General features: G+C 38.7%; 1 protein-coding gene across 5 annotated transcripts in view; it reads right to left on the bottom strand.

Annotated features, from left to right (window-relative positions):
• ZNF462 (zinc finger protein 462) overlaps nucleotides 1-15,637 on the bottom strand; it is an 87,776-nt gene that overhangs the window by 25,868 nt on the left and 46,271 nt on the right. For 3 of the 5 annotated variants that reach the window (XM_062019240.1, XM_062019243.1, XM_062019241.1), the window contains exons 4-7: nucleotides 14,652-14,816; nucleotides 12,773-12,876; nucleotides 10,282-10,400; nucleotides 5,908-6,099 (exon numbers count right to left, since the gene is read on the bottom strand). In XM_062019240.1, coding sequence (XP_061875224.1) covers nucleotides 5,908-6,099; nucleotides 10,282-10,400; nucleotides 12,773-12,876; nucleotides 14,652-14,816 — 580 coding nt within the window. The remainder of the gene's footprint in view (nucleotides 1-5,907; nucleotides 6,100-10,281; nucleotides 10,401-12,772; nucleotides 12,877-14,651; nucleotides 14,817-15,637) is intronic. The other 2 variants (XM_062019242.1, XM_062019244.1) reach the window with 1 other exon arrangement.

Genomic DNA, 15,637 nt, shown 5'->3' with positions numbered 1-15,637 from the left:
AACTGTTCTCAACATGCCATAGGAAAAGGCCAAAAGACAAATAACTATACAGCAGTGCATAAGAGCTGCAGAGAACAAGGTCATCCCCCGTGCCCTAGGTTCTTGAAACAGTGAGGAGTTTGTTCAGTAAACCTGGAGGTGAACAAGCCTTGCACTTGTTCCATCAGTCTCTGCCAATCTGATGGAGAAAAGTTCTCATCTGATCCAACATCTGATCAGTTTAATGCTGACCATAAGAAGTAAGACACACCAACAAGTACAGGAGAATTTTAACAAGCACTAGCAGGCAGCATGGCCACTGGCAGCACATCTGGGAAGGAAAAAGAGGCAAAGTTTGAGGGAAAAGCAGAAACTTGCTCTAGGGTAGGGAAAGAAGGAACATGGTTGGAGACAAAAGAAGTAATCTGCAAATCTGATACTTCAGAGTGAGCATGCAGCATTACTTCTGTGGGTCACAAATGCAGGGAAACAGGCAGAACAAGTAGCTTGCTCTTTGCAGCCTGACTGCAACTACAGAAGCAAAGACATCTTCTGTTCTGCAGTATGCAGATCACCATCTTGCACCCTTAACATGGATGCCATCCCTTCCAACTCACCTTGCAATTAAAGCAATTAGGTACTGAAGCTTTGCCTGAATTTGCCCTGTAGTCATTACTGCCTCTCTGTCTCCTTAAACAATTGTCAAATAAAAGGATCTCAAACTTCAAAAGAGTTGTGGCCAAACCTCTCCCCCTGAAAACAAACAAACAAACAAAACCCCAACAAAAAGAAACCTCAACCCAAATACAAAGAACAGGCTATTGCGCTCCAATACAAGGTTTCTGGGCTGTGAGGACTCTGACCCTTGTGGTCTTCCACAAACAGCAGCAGCCATAAAACACTAAGACACAGTAGCAACAATAAGAGAGAAACAGCACCAAAGATGAAGAGGATGGTTTTAAGAACTTTGTGCCCTGATTGGAAGGTTAGAAAAACATCCCTTATCAAGAGCAACAGCGCACATAAATAGAAATAAGTCAGCCACAAATTATGGCATGAATTAAAAAGTAAATAAAAATCAAGTGTAGTATGCCTGAGCATATGGAAAGCTTGCCTCTCTACTGAAAGGTAGGAGGAAGAAGAAGATGTATGGCTCTAAGTCTCAGTTAGATCACTGTAACAATCCTGCCTCATTGGAACCAGCTGAGAGAATTTTGTTGAAAATTATCCTTGCTTCCCACTGTTCTCTCATTCCAGTAGTACACAAAATTGCTTTAGCAAACCTGCTAAAGGCCCTCTGCACCTCTGAGGATTTCATCTGTCAGTCAGCATAGAAGGCACACATCCTGATAATGAAATATTGACTTTTAAAAAAAGTGTACAGAAACACGGGAAAGGATTTACAGTTCTTAGACAACAGTCTCAGAAACCGGACTTGCAGTCAAGCAGTTTTGTACTCAGCCTAGCTCTGGCAAAGCAACCAGATGTATTTATACTTGAGTCTCTAGATGAGGCAAAATTCTTTTCCACTGGCAAAGGCTAAAGTTCAGGAAAAGCTGGAACAGGGCACTGGGTGTTTCACTTAGCAGTTTTCAACACATTTGCTGCTGCAAGTAATTAAATATAATGAAGATGTTGACATACTATGTACTGAGAAACTGAAAAAAAGAATCTTCTACTTTTGACCCTGCATGTGTTTTGTGATGTGGGCTGATATTAATGATCGATCCCGTTTGGTTTGCACAACAGTGAAAAGTATGATTATTGGGCTTCAAGGGCACACACAAAGTGTACTGTTTTCCACATTTCAAGAACTAGTTACCACTAAAAAGGAACGATCTTGTACAATAGCAGCATGACTGAGAAGACATTAGAAGTTACGTCCAGATCTGTCTAGTCTGTCACTTACACTTTTGATATTTCAATGTACTTAATCAAACTTGTTTTTAAAAATACAATTTTGGATTAGAGCACATAGCCATGATACAAGCAATTTTATGAGGTTCCAAATCTGCCAGCCATACTATGAATAAAGAGTAGTACTTTGCTCTGCATTGCAGTTAGGCCAAATAGGTTATTTTCACTCAGAAAAGCAGTAGTACTAGCCACTGCAATTTAGGGCAAGTATTTTACATGCTCCCAAGAAGCTTTTGTTGATGGTGAAGTCATAAGACAAAATCGTTTGTCAACCTATTGAGTAATTCTGCTGTATGGGCTTTCTGACAACAGATTGCACTCATGCCTTTCTGCAGCTTTCAAGAGGAAAGCAGTCCACCACCTCCACAGCCCCTGAATATAAGGAAACATACCTAGCAGCAGTGCTTACACAAGCAGTGTGTTGTCATGTGCCTTCTCCTTAGCTGTTGATCACTTTGTAGATAACACCTGTTGCTATTGCTCTCATTCCTGTTTTCTAATGTCCAGTCACACAATTTTTGTGTTTCTTCTTTGCTTCCAACTCTTCCCTACTGAAAGAGATCATAGTCTCCTAATGTTGTGCCTTGACAATGCAGATTCTGGGATTCCATTGTATTGAACTGAAGTCAACAGGAGAAGAGCTGACCCTGCACAGCGCAACACTGAAAACCATCTGCTCTCAAAACACATACTGTCCTGCGGGATTACAGTATCATCAAGAAATCCCTACAACCCTTCTCAGAAGAGAGTAATACCAATGTAAGTTCTTACTCTTAGGATGACTGTGAAAGAACACAGAAATAGATCTTGCTAGTGGATTCACACAAGCTTTCTAGCAGTTTGTAGTATTTCAATTCACACTCAAATTTTGTAGCATAAGGTCTCAAAAGGGTTAACCACATTTCAGTATCAAGGACAATTAAGTAAATCTGAACAAACAAAAAAGCTAGTATCACAAATGCAAATAAATAGTCAAACACTAGCATTTCTTTATTTCAAGAGGAAAAAAACCTGTGAACTATTGGTGGAGTAAAAGAACACTTTACTATAATAACAATCTTATCACTTCAACAACAGTTGCATACCATAAACAGTTCAGTGCCTCTGTGCTATGCAAAACAGAGAAAAGTTGTACTGGTGATCAACGCTGGATTCCTTGTGGTTATTTCTGAGAAAAAAAAGCCTCGAAATCAAAACATTATCACCCCACCAAGAAAAGAAAAAATGGAGTGATTTAGTCAGACTAGGATACCCAAAGTGATTTAGTTAGAGTAGGAAACACAAAGGAAACATGGTTCCTTACATATCAAAATAGTGTCCAACACACAAAAAGAGGTACAATACAAAAAGCAGCTTCTTCTGTTGATGTCTCTGCAACAAAGCTTTCCAAGTTTGACACATTTACCTTCTTAAACTACTGCCCTGAGAAAGGTGCATAAACATTAAGGTGGCTCTTATGCTTTCTAATGTCAATGTAGTTGCCAGGGATGGGCCTACCTAAAATGTTCAGCACCAATTACACTTTAACTTCAATTCCATGGAAAGTATTTCAAGCACTCAAACCACTTCCAGGATATACAGTTGAACACTTCAGATACGACTGCTGCTACCAACACAGAACTAAAGGAGATGGATTGCAGAAATTTAAATATATTTGCATGTTTAATAATGGATTGATCTAAAAGAATAAAAGTAATGTTCTAAGAAAAGGCCCTCAAGGGACAATTTCTGTTTGAAAAAAATAAACATCAGCAGAAATTGCACCCGGCTGTTGTCCCAGAACAGTTCTATTCACATATGTGCTCTTCTGTTACAATTCAAGTATCCTTTCCCCTTTGCCCCATTTTTACCAGGCTCAACAATTGGCAAGATGAGTTCTGTTAGCTCCTCAAATCTCCCCAAGTCATTCTGCACTGTTTCTTATTCCAACCACAATATTAATCCATAGACAAGAACAGATATTTTAATTACACTAGCCTGCTGCATACCTACCAAGTTCATAACAATGTGAGGCATCCTTTTGTCTGCCTTTCACCCCAATCCTAATTCAATTCTGCATTGTCAGTGAATGAACTTGAACACAGCCCACACTGCAGGTTATTTATACCCATCAACATCATCAAAATCCAACTACGTTACACCATGTAAAGTCTCCTTAATATTAGCTCCAGTTGGATGGAATAGTGCCTGTCACACAGAAACACATCTCCTAACGTTGGGATCTGTCTTTAATCTAGTCCTATGTATCAGCTACAACTTGCAGGCCTAGGTCACAGGAACATTGATTTACTTTCACCCAAGAAACAAAAATAAATTATATCATAAAAGTAGCCATCATTACCTTGACCTGAAGCCAACTTTCTAATGGAAAAAAAAATACTTAAACCACATTATTCCTTCCTCAAGCAATCCTGAAAACGTTAATATGATTATTATAACACTTGCACTTGTCTGAGTAGCTTCCCAGTGGGTGGCTTCTATTATTGTCAAAGTGACTTAACTGTTAGCCCTGTTTAAAGATGATCAAACTAATTGAGAAAAATTTCGCTTTGGTTTCAGGCTGCATTACAGATCTAGGTAACAGAGTCAACTTCGTTAAATACTTTTAAAAGTCATCCTTTTATATATTTTCCGGAAGTGTTCTTAAAGGCTGTAAAATTATGTTCTACAGAGATCTGCACTTGAATTTCAAGTTGACTACTCATGATTTTAGGCTCCTGGGATAAGCAAAAGAATAAATAAACCATTCTTCCTAAATTCAGCTATTGTCCTCCTGAATCTCTTAACACACCATCACTACCATAAGATTGCTAACACACAGGGAAGACTGCATCTAACACTGACAATTATTCTCCACTTCATTCAGTAAGGAAACACTGTTTTTTGAAACTTTCAGTAATGGAACACTGTTTTTAAAAGCAATCAAAAAGCATGAGAATTCATCACAAGATGTACTCTGCTTGTTGGATTAGTTTAAGCTAGCATTAGCAAAAATAAAAGTTCCATTAGTAGGTCTTCATTGCACTGTTTTGAACAATCCTTTGACAAAACATAGTCTGGTCAAAATCTTTTGATAAGATTCTGATTCTGACCCCAGAAGTGACTTGTTGAATCACAAAAATGTAACTCATGTTTCTCTTTTTCTTCAATAGTTTCTATGATGATTATATATTTTCTTTAAATTCCTTTCTGCCATTTTTCAACTTATTTTCTTATTCTTTGACTCCTTCTCATTTCACACTTTTTTTCTGCTGAGAAAGGAAAGAAGGGAAGATGAGAGACCCCAAATGCTACAAAATGATTACTGATAATATTTATCTTCCATTCTTAGTTTACTAATTATCCAAGCAAAACAGCAACAAAAATCCCCAAGAACCTCTCAAACTTCTGGAAAAAACGTATCTTTTTCACTCTTCCAATATACACTCTCCATCCATCCCAGTTCTTTAAAAATCTGCAGGTCTGAACCTTTTATTTATAGTGATATCATACAACACCTCTTCTATGAGTCTGCATCTTCTGTGTCCCTTCCTCTGCTGATTCCCAAATATCTTTCACATACTCCTTCAGCACACAGGGATGAACAGCTTTCAAAGAAAGCATAGAAAAGAAAACTGTTCTCAGATTCTGAAGTGCTCTACTAACAAGATAAAGAGGTGTTTTTCAGGAGAAAGGGTGGAATTAGATGATCCCTTTCCCACTGGCTATCAACAGAGGCTCTGCATTTGAAAATCTACAATTTAAATCTCTGCTAAGAATTATAGCCAGCACTGACATATTCCAAAGTCAACTGGTGACAGGACAAGCTAGTGTAGTATGAACTGGTGAGGGTCTAAGGCAGGTCACTTCCTACAACACCACGTTTACTCTTAGTTTTGATGCAACTTCTGTTTTTTCTTAATGATAAAATGAAGCTGCTTTTGGGCAAGCTGCCTGCTATATTTTTTTTTGTAATAAAAATATTAAGTGGCACCTTAGACAATTAAATTCTTGCTCTGAGGCACCTCTTACCATTAGAGTCCTCCACTTCTTCAGCAGGAGTGTGGTTCTTGGAGGTGTGGTGGGCGTGTGAGGCTGCAAAGTTGACAATGCGGGGTCTTGGTAGTGTCAGTGCTTTCCCATGCACTTTCAAGGAGTGCTCTTTCAGCTGGCTGATTGTCATGGTGGAAAATGAGCAGGAGGAACATTTGTAGGCATGTTCACCTGGGTGAGCGAAATACAGGCAAGTCATCAGCTCACAAAAGAAACAAAATGGGGCCCCCATACTTCTCTTACTGAACTCAGCAGCAAAATTCCCATGGACTCTTCAGCAAAAGACTGATTCCAAAGAGAACAAGTTAGGCACGTCTCCTTGTTGGAAGAGTCTGGAGTCTGCAGGAACAGACACCTGCTTAGGACCAAAGTATTGCTTTCTGTCAACTGCGGATCCTTGTAAAGTGACCGATGTCAAAAAAACAGAGACCAGACTCTTAACATGCTTGTGTTGCATGATATGAGAAGAAAACAGACTCTGGGATGAAGATGGAGTCACTTCACTATAGCACTTCCAAATTTATTTGGGAGCATAGCAGCTAGAAAGGGTGAAGTCATCTGTTTCTGCATGCAGCACATCCAGCATCATTACTAATGAAGTAAGAAGGACACTACAAAATACTAACAAAGGTCTCTCAAAAAAAAAATGCTGGGAAGGGGAAATTTACACTTGGGGTCATATTTTCCCTATGAAAAACCTGCCATTAGGCAGGAGTAATCTTTGTAGAACTGGTAACCTTGTCAAGGTTGGTTTACTACAGGAGTGAACATGGCAATACCAAGAACAGTGCACATCTGTAATGCTATGTGAAAGTGTGTTATGAGAAAGCACTGAAAGAAGTGAAAGAACAGAAGTAATGAACAGTAGTGAATTTAATTTTGAATACATTCTGAGCCATAAAGACATCAAACAAGGAGAAACAAATCCTGAGACAAGATTTGCTTTGCATTAAGCATGGAGGCAACTGGAACACAAAATGAAACTGTCCCAACACAAACAATGTGATATTATACAGGTGCCAAATTATTGTTTTGGAAGTGCCACTTCCATGTATAAGAGTAACACTGGCCACATATGAGTTCTACATAAAGTGCCAAAACTAATATGGGAGTGACGTATTCATAAATAGTAACAGAAGAACAAGAGTTCTGGTAATGAACAAAGCAGAACATGTTTTCCGTCTCTCAACAAATTTAGCAAAACAAGTTTCTCAGACAGCATTGTTTCCAACACTGGAAATAAGTGAACCAAAAAGAGAATGTGAAAACACACGCATTGCAGCAAGTCAGAGTAAGCACACCTGAAAAGATTAACAACCACCCTACATAAAGATAACCCCCGCCCCTGTCTTCCAGAGGAGCTATGCTAATCATGGGGACAAAATACAAACTCTTCAAAAGCCTCTTTTGGTGTATCTGAAAAAGAACAGATCACTTAGAAGTCTAAAACAGTGAAACAAGAATTGCCACACATATTCTTTCAAATGGCATCCCCCACCTGTAATATATAATATCAGTTATATATTACACTTTTACAAATGGAAATAAAACAGTTTTTGTATAATATGTACAACAAATTGTTCAATGGAACAGAATAATATAAAGACAAAAGAAACCCCCAGTGCTAACAGTGAGATATAGATATAGACCTTCATGTTTTGTAAATATAAGAGATTCTTGGATGACAGTAGGCACTAACCAACTGCCAACTTCAAAGCACCACAAGATATTAAAGCAAATAAAGGATGATTACATATTAAGCAGCCTAGACAGAACTAATACATATATCAGCCATAGTAGTTCAGGTGGACATCAGTATGAAAGGATGTGTTTCACTGCAGAGGAAAGGCTACAGTTTGACTTAAGAGAAGTCCTTTGCACTTTCTTTTGACTGCTCCTTTTACATTTCATAAAACAATGATATTAATACACATACAAATAAATAAAGGTTTACATGGTGGATCTCAACATACCATATGTACTCAAAGCATTATGTTCCAGGTTACAGAGAAACTGAGCAAGGCTAATACTCCATCTTAACATCTCTATTTATATATGTGCATGCAGTACATCCAGTGCCATTACTTAAGAAAAAACAACACTAGAAAATGCTAAAAAAGCTCCTCAAAAAATATAAGCAAAAAAACCTCCAAAACAAAAAAACAGGTGAAAAGGTTCAGATGAAAACAACAGACAGCCCATTTAGAGATACTGTAAACTGTTCGTCTACATGACAAAGGAGATGGCACATACTATATGAAAAACAAATGCCAGAAACACTGACTGGTACCAGGGAAGAACGCATTTTATAGCCCACTGAATTTTGACCCATCCTCAGAAAATGAGGGACAGAGGCAGACTGAGTTAAAGACTTCAGGATTTTACTGAATTTTAAAGATCCCTGGGAGACTTTAGAAAAAATCAAGGAGACTGAAGTTTCCAATTCTAAATAAAGCGATAATGAGATGATTGACATGCAACAAAAAAAAGTGGTAACAAAAGAGAATTTCAGAGAACAACTGTGCTACTGAAAAACTAGGGAGTCTGAGGAAAAGTATTCATAGCATGTTTATTCATTAGTATAGATTTCTGAAGGATTGCCTTAAAACAAAACAAAGCAAAGCTCTGACTGAAAAACATACAAGCAATTTCTCTGTTATGCGTTTATTTGGTAGAAATGGACTGAGGCAGAAACAGATCATAAGCCTTTGAAAGCCTATTACAGAAGCCATTGTGCAAGCACTATCTAAGGAGCCATGAAATTGGGTTGTTGTGAGATGTAAAACATGGTCCTTCAAAGAATGTCCACTAATCAAGTTCAAGAGCATGAATTCATAATAAATAAAGCAATGACATACATGAAGAGGAGTAAAGTGAAGTAAATATTAGTTGCATGCTAACGCTGGCTCTAGAAGTCTGACAGGTTCAAACAAGGTAACACCAAGCAGGCCAACTGTACCTAGCATAAAGAAAATATTATTTTATGGTTGGGAAAGCTAAAGAACGATGTCACCTCCATATAGGATGTGGGACTCTGTAATCTGGAACTGCTGCATACAGTTGGACTTCCTAGAAGGGACAGAATGCCATGGCCCCATTCAACAGGAGGTTGGCAAAAATTAAACTAATCCACAATATCAATCCAAGGGTCTTGGCACAAGTTCTGTGAAATCTGAAATCAATACAGGAAATGAAGTACAAGAAACTTTTAATCACTCCTACCTTTCTGTAGATGAAAAGTGCCTTTAGATCAATGGTGACAATTGTCCTTTTTTTTTTTAAAATCAGCAGACAGCTTTAAATTTTTCCTGCCTTTTCTCCCCATTTTTCCATCTTCCTCCTCCACCCCAACCTGAGTATATGACATAATGTAAACAAGTAATAAAGGAGCATCCTTTTAAGCCTTTTGTCATCTGCTCCAGGAGCTTCTACTTGCAAATTTTCCAGTTTTTTAGATTGGTCAATATTCTGTTAGTTGCATCTTAGTGCACATTTGGACTGTGGTTTGAGGGTTGACTTTGTTGATGTTTTAACTACAAAAATGCAACTGTAACAAATGGAGCCAATGGTTTTTTACTCCAGTCTTCTGGTAACCTTTCAATGCATGATATGTGATAGTGCCAAGAGTCTAGGACCAAAGAATAAACATGAGGAACGTCTGAATCTCAAACTTTCTAATGAAATGTAGAACACTTGGAGGTGAGCTATCCTGTGCAATGCATCTCCTTCCAAATTCCTATTCATCAGAAGCATGTCTGCTTGATTGTTTGCTTGCATGGATTCCATACTGCAATATAGAGATTTGCAAGACAAATTTCCACATATGATAATGGAACTGGGCAATTCCTAGTCTGCTGCACACAGACCTGACTAATAAAGTTTGCATTGTTTGGTTTTAACATGAAAGCCATGTAGCACTCTACAAAAAATAAGGTACAATCCACAGTCCTTTTCCCATAGTCACCTAAAGCACAAATATAAATGGAAACATATAGTGGAGCAAAGCTCACTACCAATCTGTTAGGACACCAATGGTACAAGCAAACTAATGAAATTCTCTTAGAAACAAGTTCAAATAATAAAGGAAAAAAAAATATATAAAAGAAAATAGAAGAAAAGTAAGATGTTCTTGAAGTACTCATTACTGTTTTAAGTTCTTGTCCTCCCAAGAACATTATCCAAACTCCCAGTGACTCCAACAGGTGCGTAGGCTGGCCAACCCTGACTTGCATTTCAAAATCTTACCCAAATTTGGTGACAAAACATGTGGTTCAAACCAGCATCTCGGATCAGCAACAAGAATACACGGACTATTTCAGCTGCTGGACTGAAAAAGTAAGAGAGAAAACTTACCAGCATGAGCCTTGAGTATATGAGTTTTGAGGCGGCTATTGTAAGAGGATTTGAATGGGCAGAGTTTGCAACGGAATGGCTTATGGTGTCCATGATGGGTCTGCATATGACGATCCAGACTTGAAAAAAGACAGAAAAGGGAAACACAAAAGATCAAATCAGAATTTTTCTCCTGGCAAACAGTTTTATGAAAATATACCCCCTTTTGTCCTGTTGATGAAGGGGAGAAAAAAAAAAAGGAAAAAAAAAAAAAAAAAAGGAAAGAGACCAGATTTACTGAGCCTTCTTTTGGTTACAGCAGCAAAAGCAGATTAGAGATTCCGCTCTGGGGAGTGTGCCAGCAGGCTGCAGTTGATGAGTTCCAGGATTAAAAGGCAGCAGAGTTTCAAAAGTAACCGCGTGGGAGATTCTGTGTGAAGCTCAGCAAGAGAAGAAGGGGTGGCAAAGACCAGCCTCTGCTTTCTTTGGGGAAACTGGAAGCACAGACAGCCTGAATACTGGGGGATGATCACAACTCACTCTCTTTCCACAGTTTCTCGTAACAGCTAAGTAAAGTTTGGATGGGAAAAAAGGATGTTTTCCACATTTTGTAACAGAAGAACAAATTCATTCTATGTGCAAAGCTCTGCAGTTCCTACATTATGTCTGACACCCATGAATTAGCAGTCTCCAGGTGGTAGGCAGGTAATTTCAACTTGGATTGTAAACATTCCCAGTATAGTCTCTTCTTTGAACACATTAATATTTTGTGATCTATTCTTAGTTTCAGTCATCTTATGCATGGTGGCGGAGCAACAACAGGGCAGATACATGGCAATTTTTAAAAACTATTACCCCACCAGCCATCTGAATTCTAGATATATTTCAGGTGTACTTCCTTTTATTTTTCCTAAATTGTCCTGTTCTTTTTTTACTGAACATCAACACGTAGATCAAGTGGCAGTTGTTCCAGCCCTCTCACACTACACAAGATTGTCAGAGGATCTTTAGTCCCACATTGACAAGAGCTTGTGCCAGAAAATCCCTGTTTACAAGAGCTAACACTGGAGTCTGTGTATAAGATCTGATGGCAGAAAAAAAATGAAAAATGAACTTAGATCTCCTCTCAGGACCACTTCATACAGACATAATTTAATAGACATCCGGGATGCCATTTGTGGCAAAATAGAATTTACAGCTTTCGCAAAGAAATGCAAAAAAGTCTCCTAAATGAATGAGATATTGAACATTTGCACTGAATGCGTCAAAGAAAAAACTTGTTTTAATTAGCTGACACAGAATGACCTTACTTAAACAATTAAAGCAGACTGCCAAAGATGTACATAATACACACCAAGCTATTCTAAACATACACTTTAAGGTAGTCTACTCAATAATAATTAAAACTGTATTCCCAATCACATACTTTGACAGCAAAATTCTTTGGAAGGCAGATTTTTGAGTTTTGGACAGATCTGGGAAAACAGTGGGCTGTTTAAACATTTTTGTTTCTTTCACAGACCCTATCTCCCAAAAGAGTAATAGCATGAGAAACAAAAATAAAAGATGAAGCAGACAACGTCAACAACAGCAATAACACCTACTATTAAGTTAGGTGATGCCTGTAGCGTTCTTCCCTGCCATCCACCACTTTCTGTCTTACCTGTCCTTCTATGTGTAGCACACAACTTTTTTCACTTCCTAGGCAGAAAACAAGGTGACACAACACCAAACTCAAGTCTGACTTTGGAAGCAAATCAGTTTACTAGGTAAGTAGTGATTTCTGCAAGCTATGTGAGGTAAGTGTGTCCTCCACTGTCAGCCTTGCCAAAGCAGGGTGTAATAGCCCCAGCAGTACCCATCCTTCTCTCAATCCCTTTCTTTCTGTTGGCTGATAAACCCCACAGATCTTTTCAACAAGGCAGATCAAACTGTGCAATAAATAAATGCCGAGATACGAGCACTAATCTTGCCTTTTAACATAAGGAGTTAAAAAATGTTTGTCATGCTTTCTTTCCCACATGCATTTGATTGCAAAACAGTGTCATCTTCTCCATCGCTCCTGGATCACATTTATCACCTGGACCTCTCTTCTTCTGTTAAAATACTAAATAAGTATCTATATCTCCAGAAATTAGAGAAAACACATACCTGCGAGTTAGTCTAAGATAGCAGTGGAAAATATCCCACAAACCCCATTTTGGGGCCACATGCCAAAAACAAGTGGTGAGCTTCACTATTTGCCTATTGAATGAAGTCTCATTATTTCCCTTGTGTGCATTTACCCTACATGCAAAAAAAAAGGCTTAAATAAATTCAGGAAGATATAAAGACGAAACCTTTTCTAAATAGCCACTCAGAATGGCCAGAGATCTTGCAGCATGGAAAATGCCTAAACACTGAGAAAAGTGTTGCTCAAGATCAAGTTTAATGCACTCTTCAATGTCAACCTACAAAACAGTAGTGCTAGTTTGTGCTTCTCTTGAAAACAAAAATAAAAACCACAACTTACTTGTGCCTGAAAGCAGAGACAAAGGAGCAATACTGGCAGCTGTACTTGTCTTCCCGGGCAAACATAGCCAGAGCCAAGTGACTCCTCTCGTGAGATCGCAGACCCTGCACAGACATCAAAATGCGGTCACACTGGCTGCAGTGGTAGCCCCCAGGCCTGGTTTCATCTTCCAAGGATGCTCCTGTATCAGCTTCTGTACATTCCATAATGCCAGAGTCTTTGACTCCCTCGCAACCCTCCATCAAAATTGTGTTTGAAAAATCTTCAGCTTCCTGCTAAAAACCCCACCAAAGCCATCCATTCTCTCTCCCTTCTGCCCTTCAGTCTTCCTATGTGTTCATTATGATGCCTAGATTTCCCACTGCATTGCTTATCTACATATATCCCTACACAAACTCAGTATCTTCCTGAAATAAAGGGCCTACTCTTGGGATAGAGAAATGTCATTATATTTATTATGTACATACATGCATATGTATGAAAAATGAATCTCACTTCTTCAAGAATCTCACTTCAAATCTGGGTCAACTAATGCCAAAAAGTCAAGAAACTCACTCAACTGTCTTTCAGCATTCTTGATGTTAATCTTCTAAACTTGATCACATATGCAGCGTCGAGCAAATTCACTTTAGTTTACTTTGCTCTAGCTTACAGTGTAGCTGCTCTGCAGACTAATACAGTAGTCTACTCTATAGTAGACTGTCTGTGTCAAATTCACAGGAAAGAAGATAGTACTCTAATACCCTAGAATTCTCTTTAAAAGAAAAAAAGCAGTAAGAAAAAATCTTTTCTTTATTCTCTTTCCAAACTTTCCCTTTTCTAACTAGAGCATGTACGTTTGCAGCAACTTTAATAACCTATAAAAGTATTTCCACCACATTCTTCCAGCCATGGATTTCAGCTTTTGCTCCTTACTGCAAAATTTCTACTAAGAAAGCATTGATCCTATGTAAACTTCACTAATAAGCAAGCAGAAGACAGAATGATCAGTTAGGAGGGAAGCATCTGAACTTATCAGTTGTATCAAGTAAGGTAAAGGAAGGTCAGTGGTAGAGCAATGAAAGCTCTCTCCAGTAGCATGAGTTAGGCTATGAAGCACTGGGCTTCCTCACAACAAGCAGATGATGTCACCAAAGAAGCGTCCTTAGGCAGGCAGCAGGAGTCTTTGCCAAGAGCTCACTGCAGCATGAGTGGCTACTACAACTAGCCAGATAGTTCCCATAGCCTTGTTGCACTTTCACTACTCCTGCCAATATCCTCAACATTGTGCTGTGGAGCATGGTCTATCATCAAGAGGCATCCTAGAAGGCATCCCCTTTCACAGAGAGAAAAGAACAATATGTTTACACTTAACCACCCGAATGGGACCACTGTCTCAGCTAGCCACTGAACGTTTTGTTTGGAGCCAGAGGGTAAAACTCATGTGTACCACACACAACTTTGCACATTTGCATATGCACACTTTCTCTTCTTAAGAAACGGAAAAAACCCAAAACAAACCAGAAAAAATAAGAAAACAGGAAAAACTTTCAAGTTTTAACTAAGAAAAGTAGCCCAGAATAGCTGAGAGAAAGCATCCTGCTCAGAAACCAAGTCTTTCGGTCATCAGTGACATCGACTCCTCTTTGGCTGAGAAGAAATGAGAATTAAATAGTCTTTTGATCCTGAATCAAGAACGGAAAAAAAGTTAAAACATCTTAAAATAAACCAAATACACGTCAGAAACTTAGTATTAAATTAAAACATCATGTCAAGCTGGAGTAACTGGTTCAAAACCCGTTGAACTTCGCAAAACCCCTTCAGAGGTTTTCAATGAGCCCTTTATTTTAAACAGTCAAGAAGTTGTAGTAACCCTTCATCACATTTTAAAAATTCTTACCTTTACTGTAGCTGACACAGAAGAGACATTCCCATACTGGACATGCTTGCGGAGGTGATTACAGATGGCTCGAAGTGTTGGATGGACTTCCACACAGAATTTGCATTTGTAGCCAACCACCTTCCTCTCCTTAAGTTTTGAAATATCTTCCAGGTGTCCAAAAGCCTGTTTAAGGACACAAACATAAATGACTTAAGTATGCTTTGCTATATCATTTTCAGTAACACAGCTCTGATTTTTCACCTTAGAGGAAGTTGTACACATGAAGGCTTGATGTACATATGTCCTCTTTTGCAGAACTGCAAGGTCAATTTTTGTTGACATCTTCTAATACCTCTAGAATGAATGGACAAGACATCTGTGCAGGGGAAGCCTTCAGTTTCTGCACAATAGTGGTCCTCCAAAAGACCATTCAGTTTGGGCTGAAACTGTGCCTTTTCATGACACCATGGGTTCCCTAAAAGCTGTGCGGGGCTTTTCGATGGTGTATTTCAAATTGAAGCAGAAGCAAGGGGCTAAGCAGGAAAGAGAAGCAGCATAATTTGGTCTTCTGCTTATGAGGCACTTGCCCAAAGCTTTAGTCAACAGATCAGATTCATGTCGAGTACTTAAACAGAGAAGTATTGAGAGAGAGAAAAGGTTAAGAAGGAAACTGATGTTAGAGGTATATTGAAGAGAGGAATGGAACATTTTGTAAAGAATCCTCAACAAAGTACATGGCAGCCTTGCCATAAAACAACAAGTAACTGTCAGATGCAGATGGCCTTCCAGAAGGGTGAGAGGAAGGAAAGAAGATAAAGAAAATACTGAAGGAAGAAGTAGGAAGGAGCAGGGCTTATACTGCAGAACATAGGGAGATATGAAGGATGGATGAGGAAATTAAAGCAGAACATGTAATTGGCTTATGGAGCTCACTGGCATGCTCAGTCATTCATTAGCCTGTGGCCATTTGGCTGTCAAAGAGAACATGCAAATGGATATTAGTA

Source organism: Colius striatus, chromosome Z (genome assembly GCF_028858725.1).
Source record: "Colius striatus isolate bColStr4 chromosome Z, bColStr4.1.hap1, whole genome shotgun sequence".
Taxonomy (NCBI): domain Eukaryota; kingdom Metazoa; phylum Chordata; class Aves; order Coliiformes; family Coliidae; genus Colius; species Colius striatus.
Note: the sequence above shows the minus strand (reverse complement) of the source record. Positions and strands in the feature narration are given on the sequence as shown.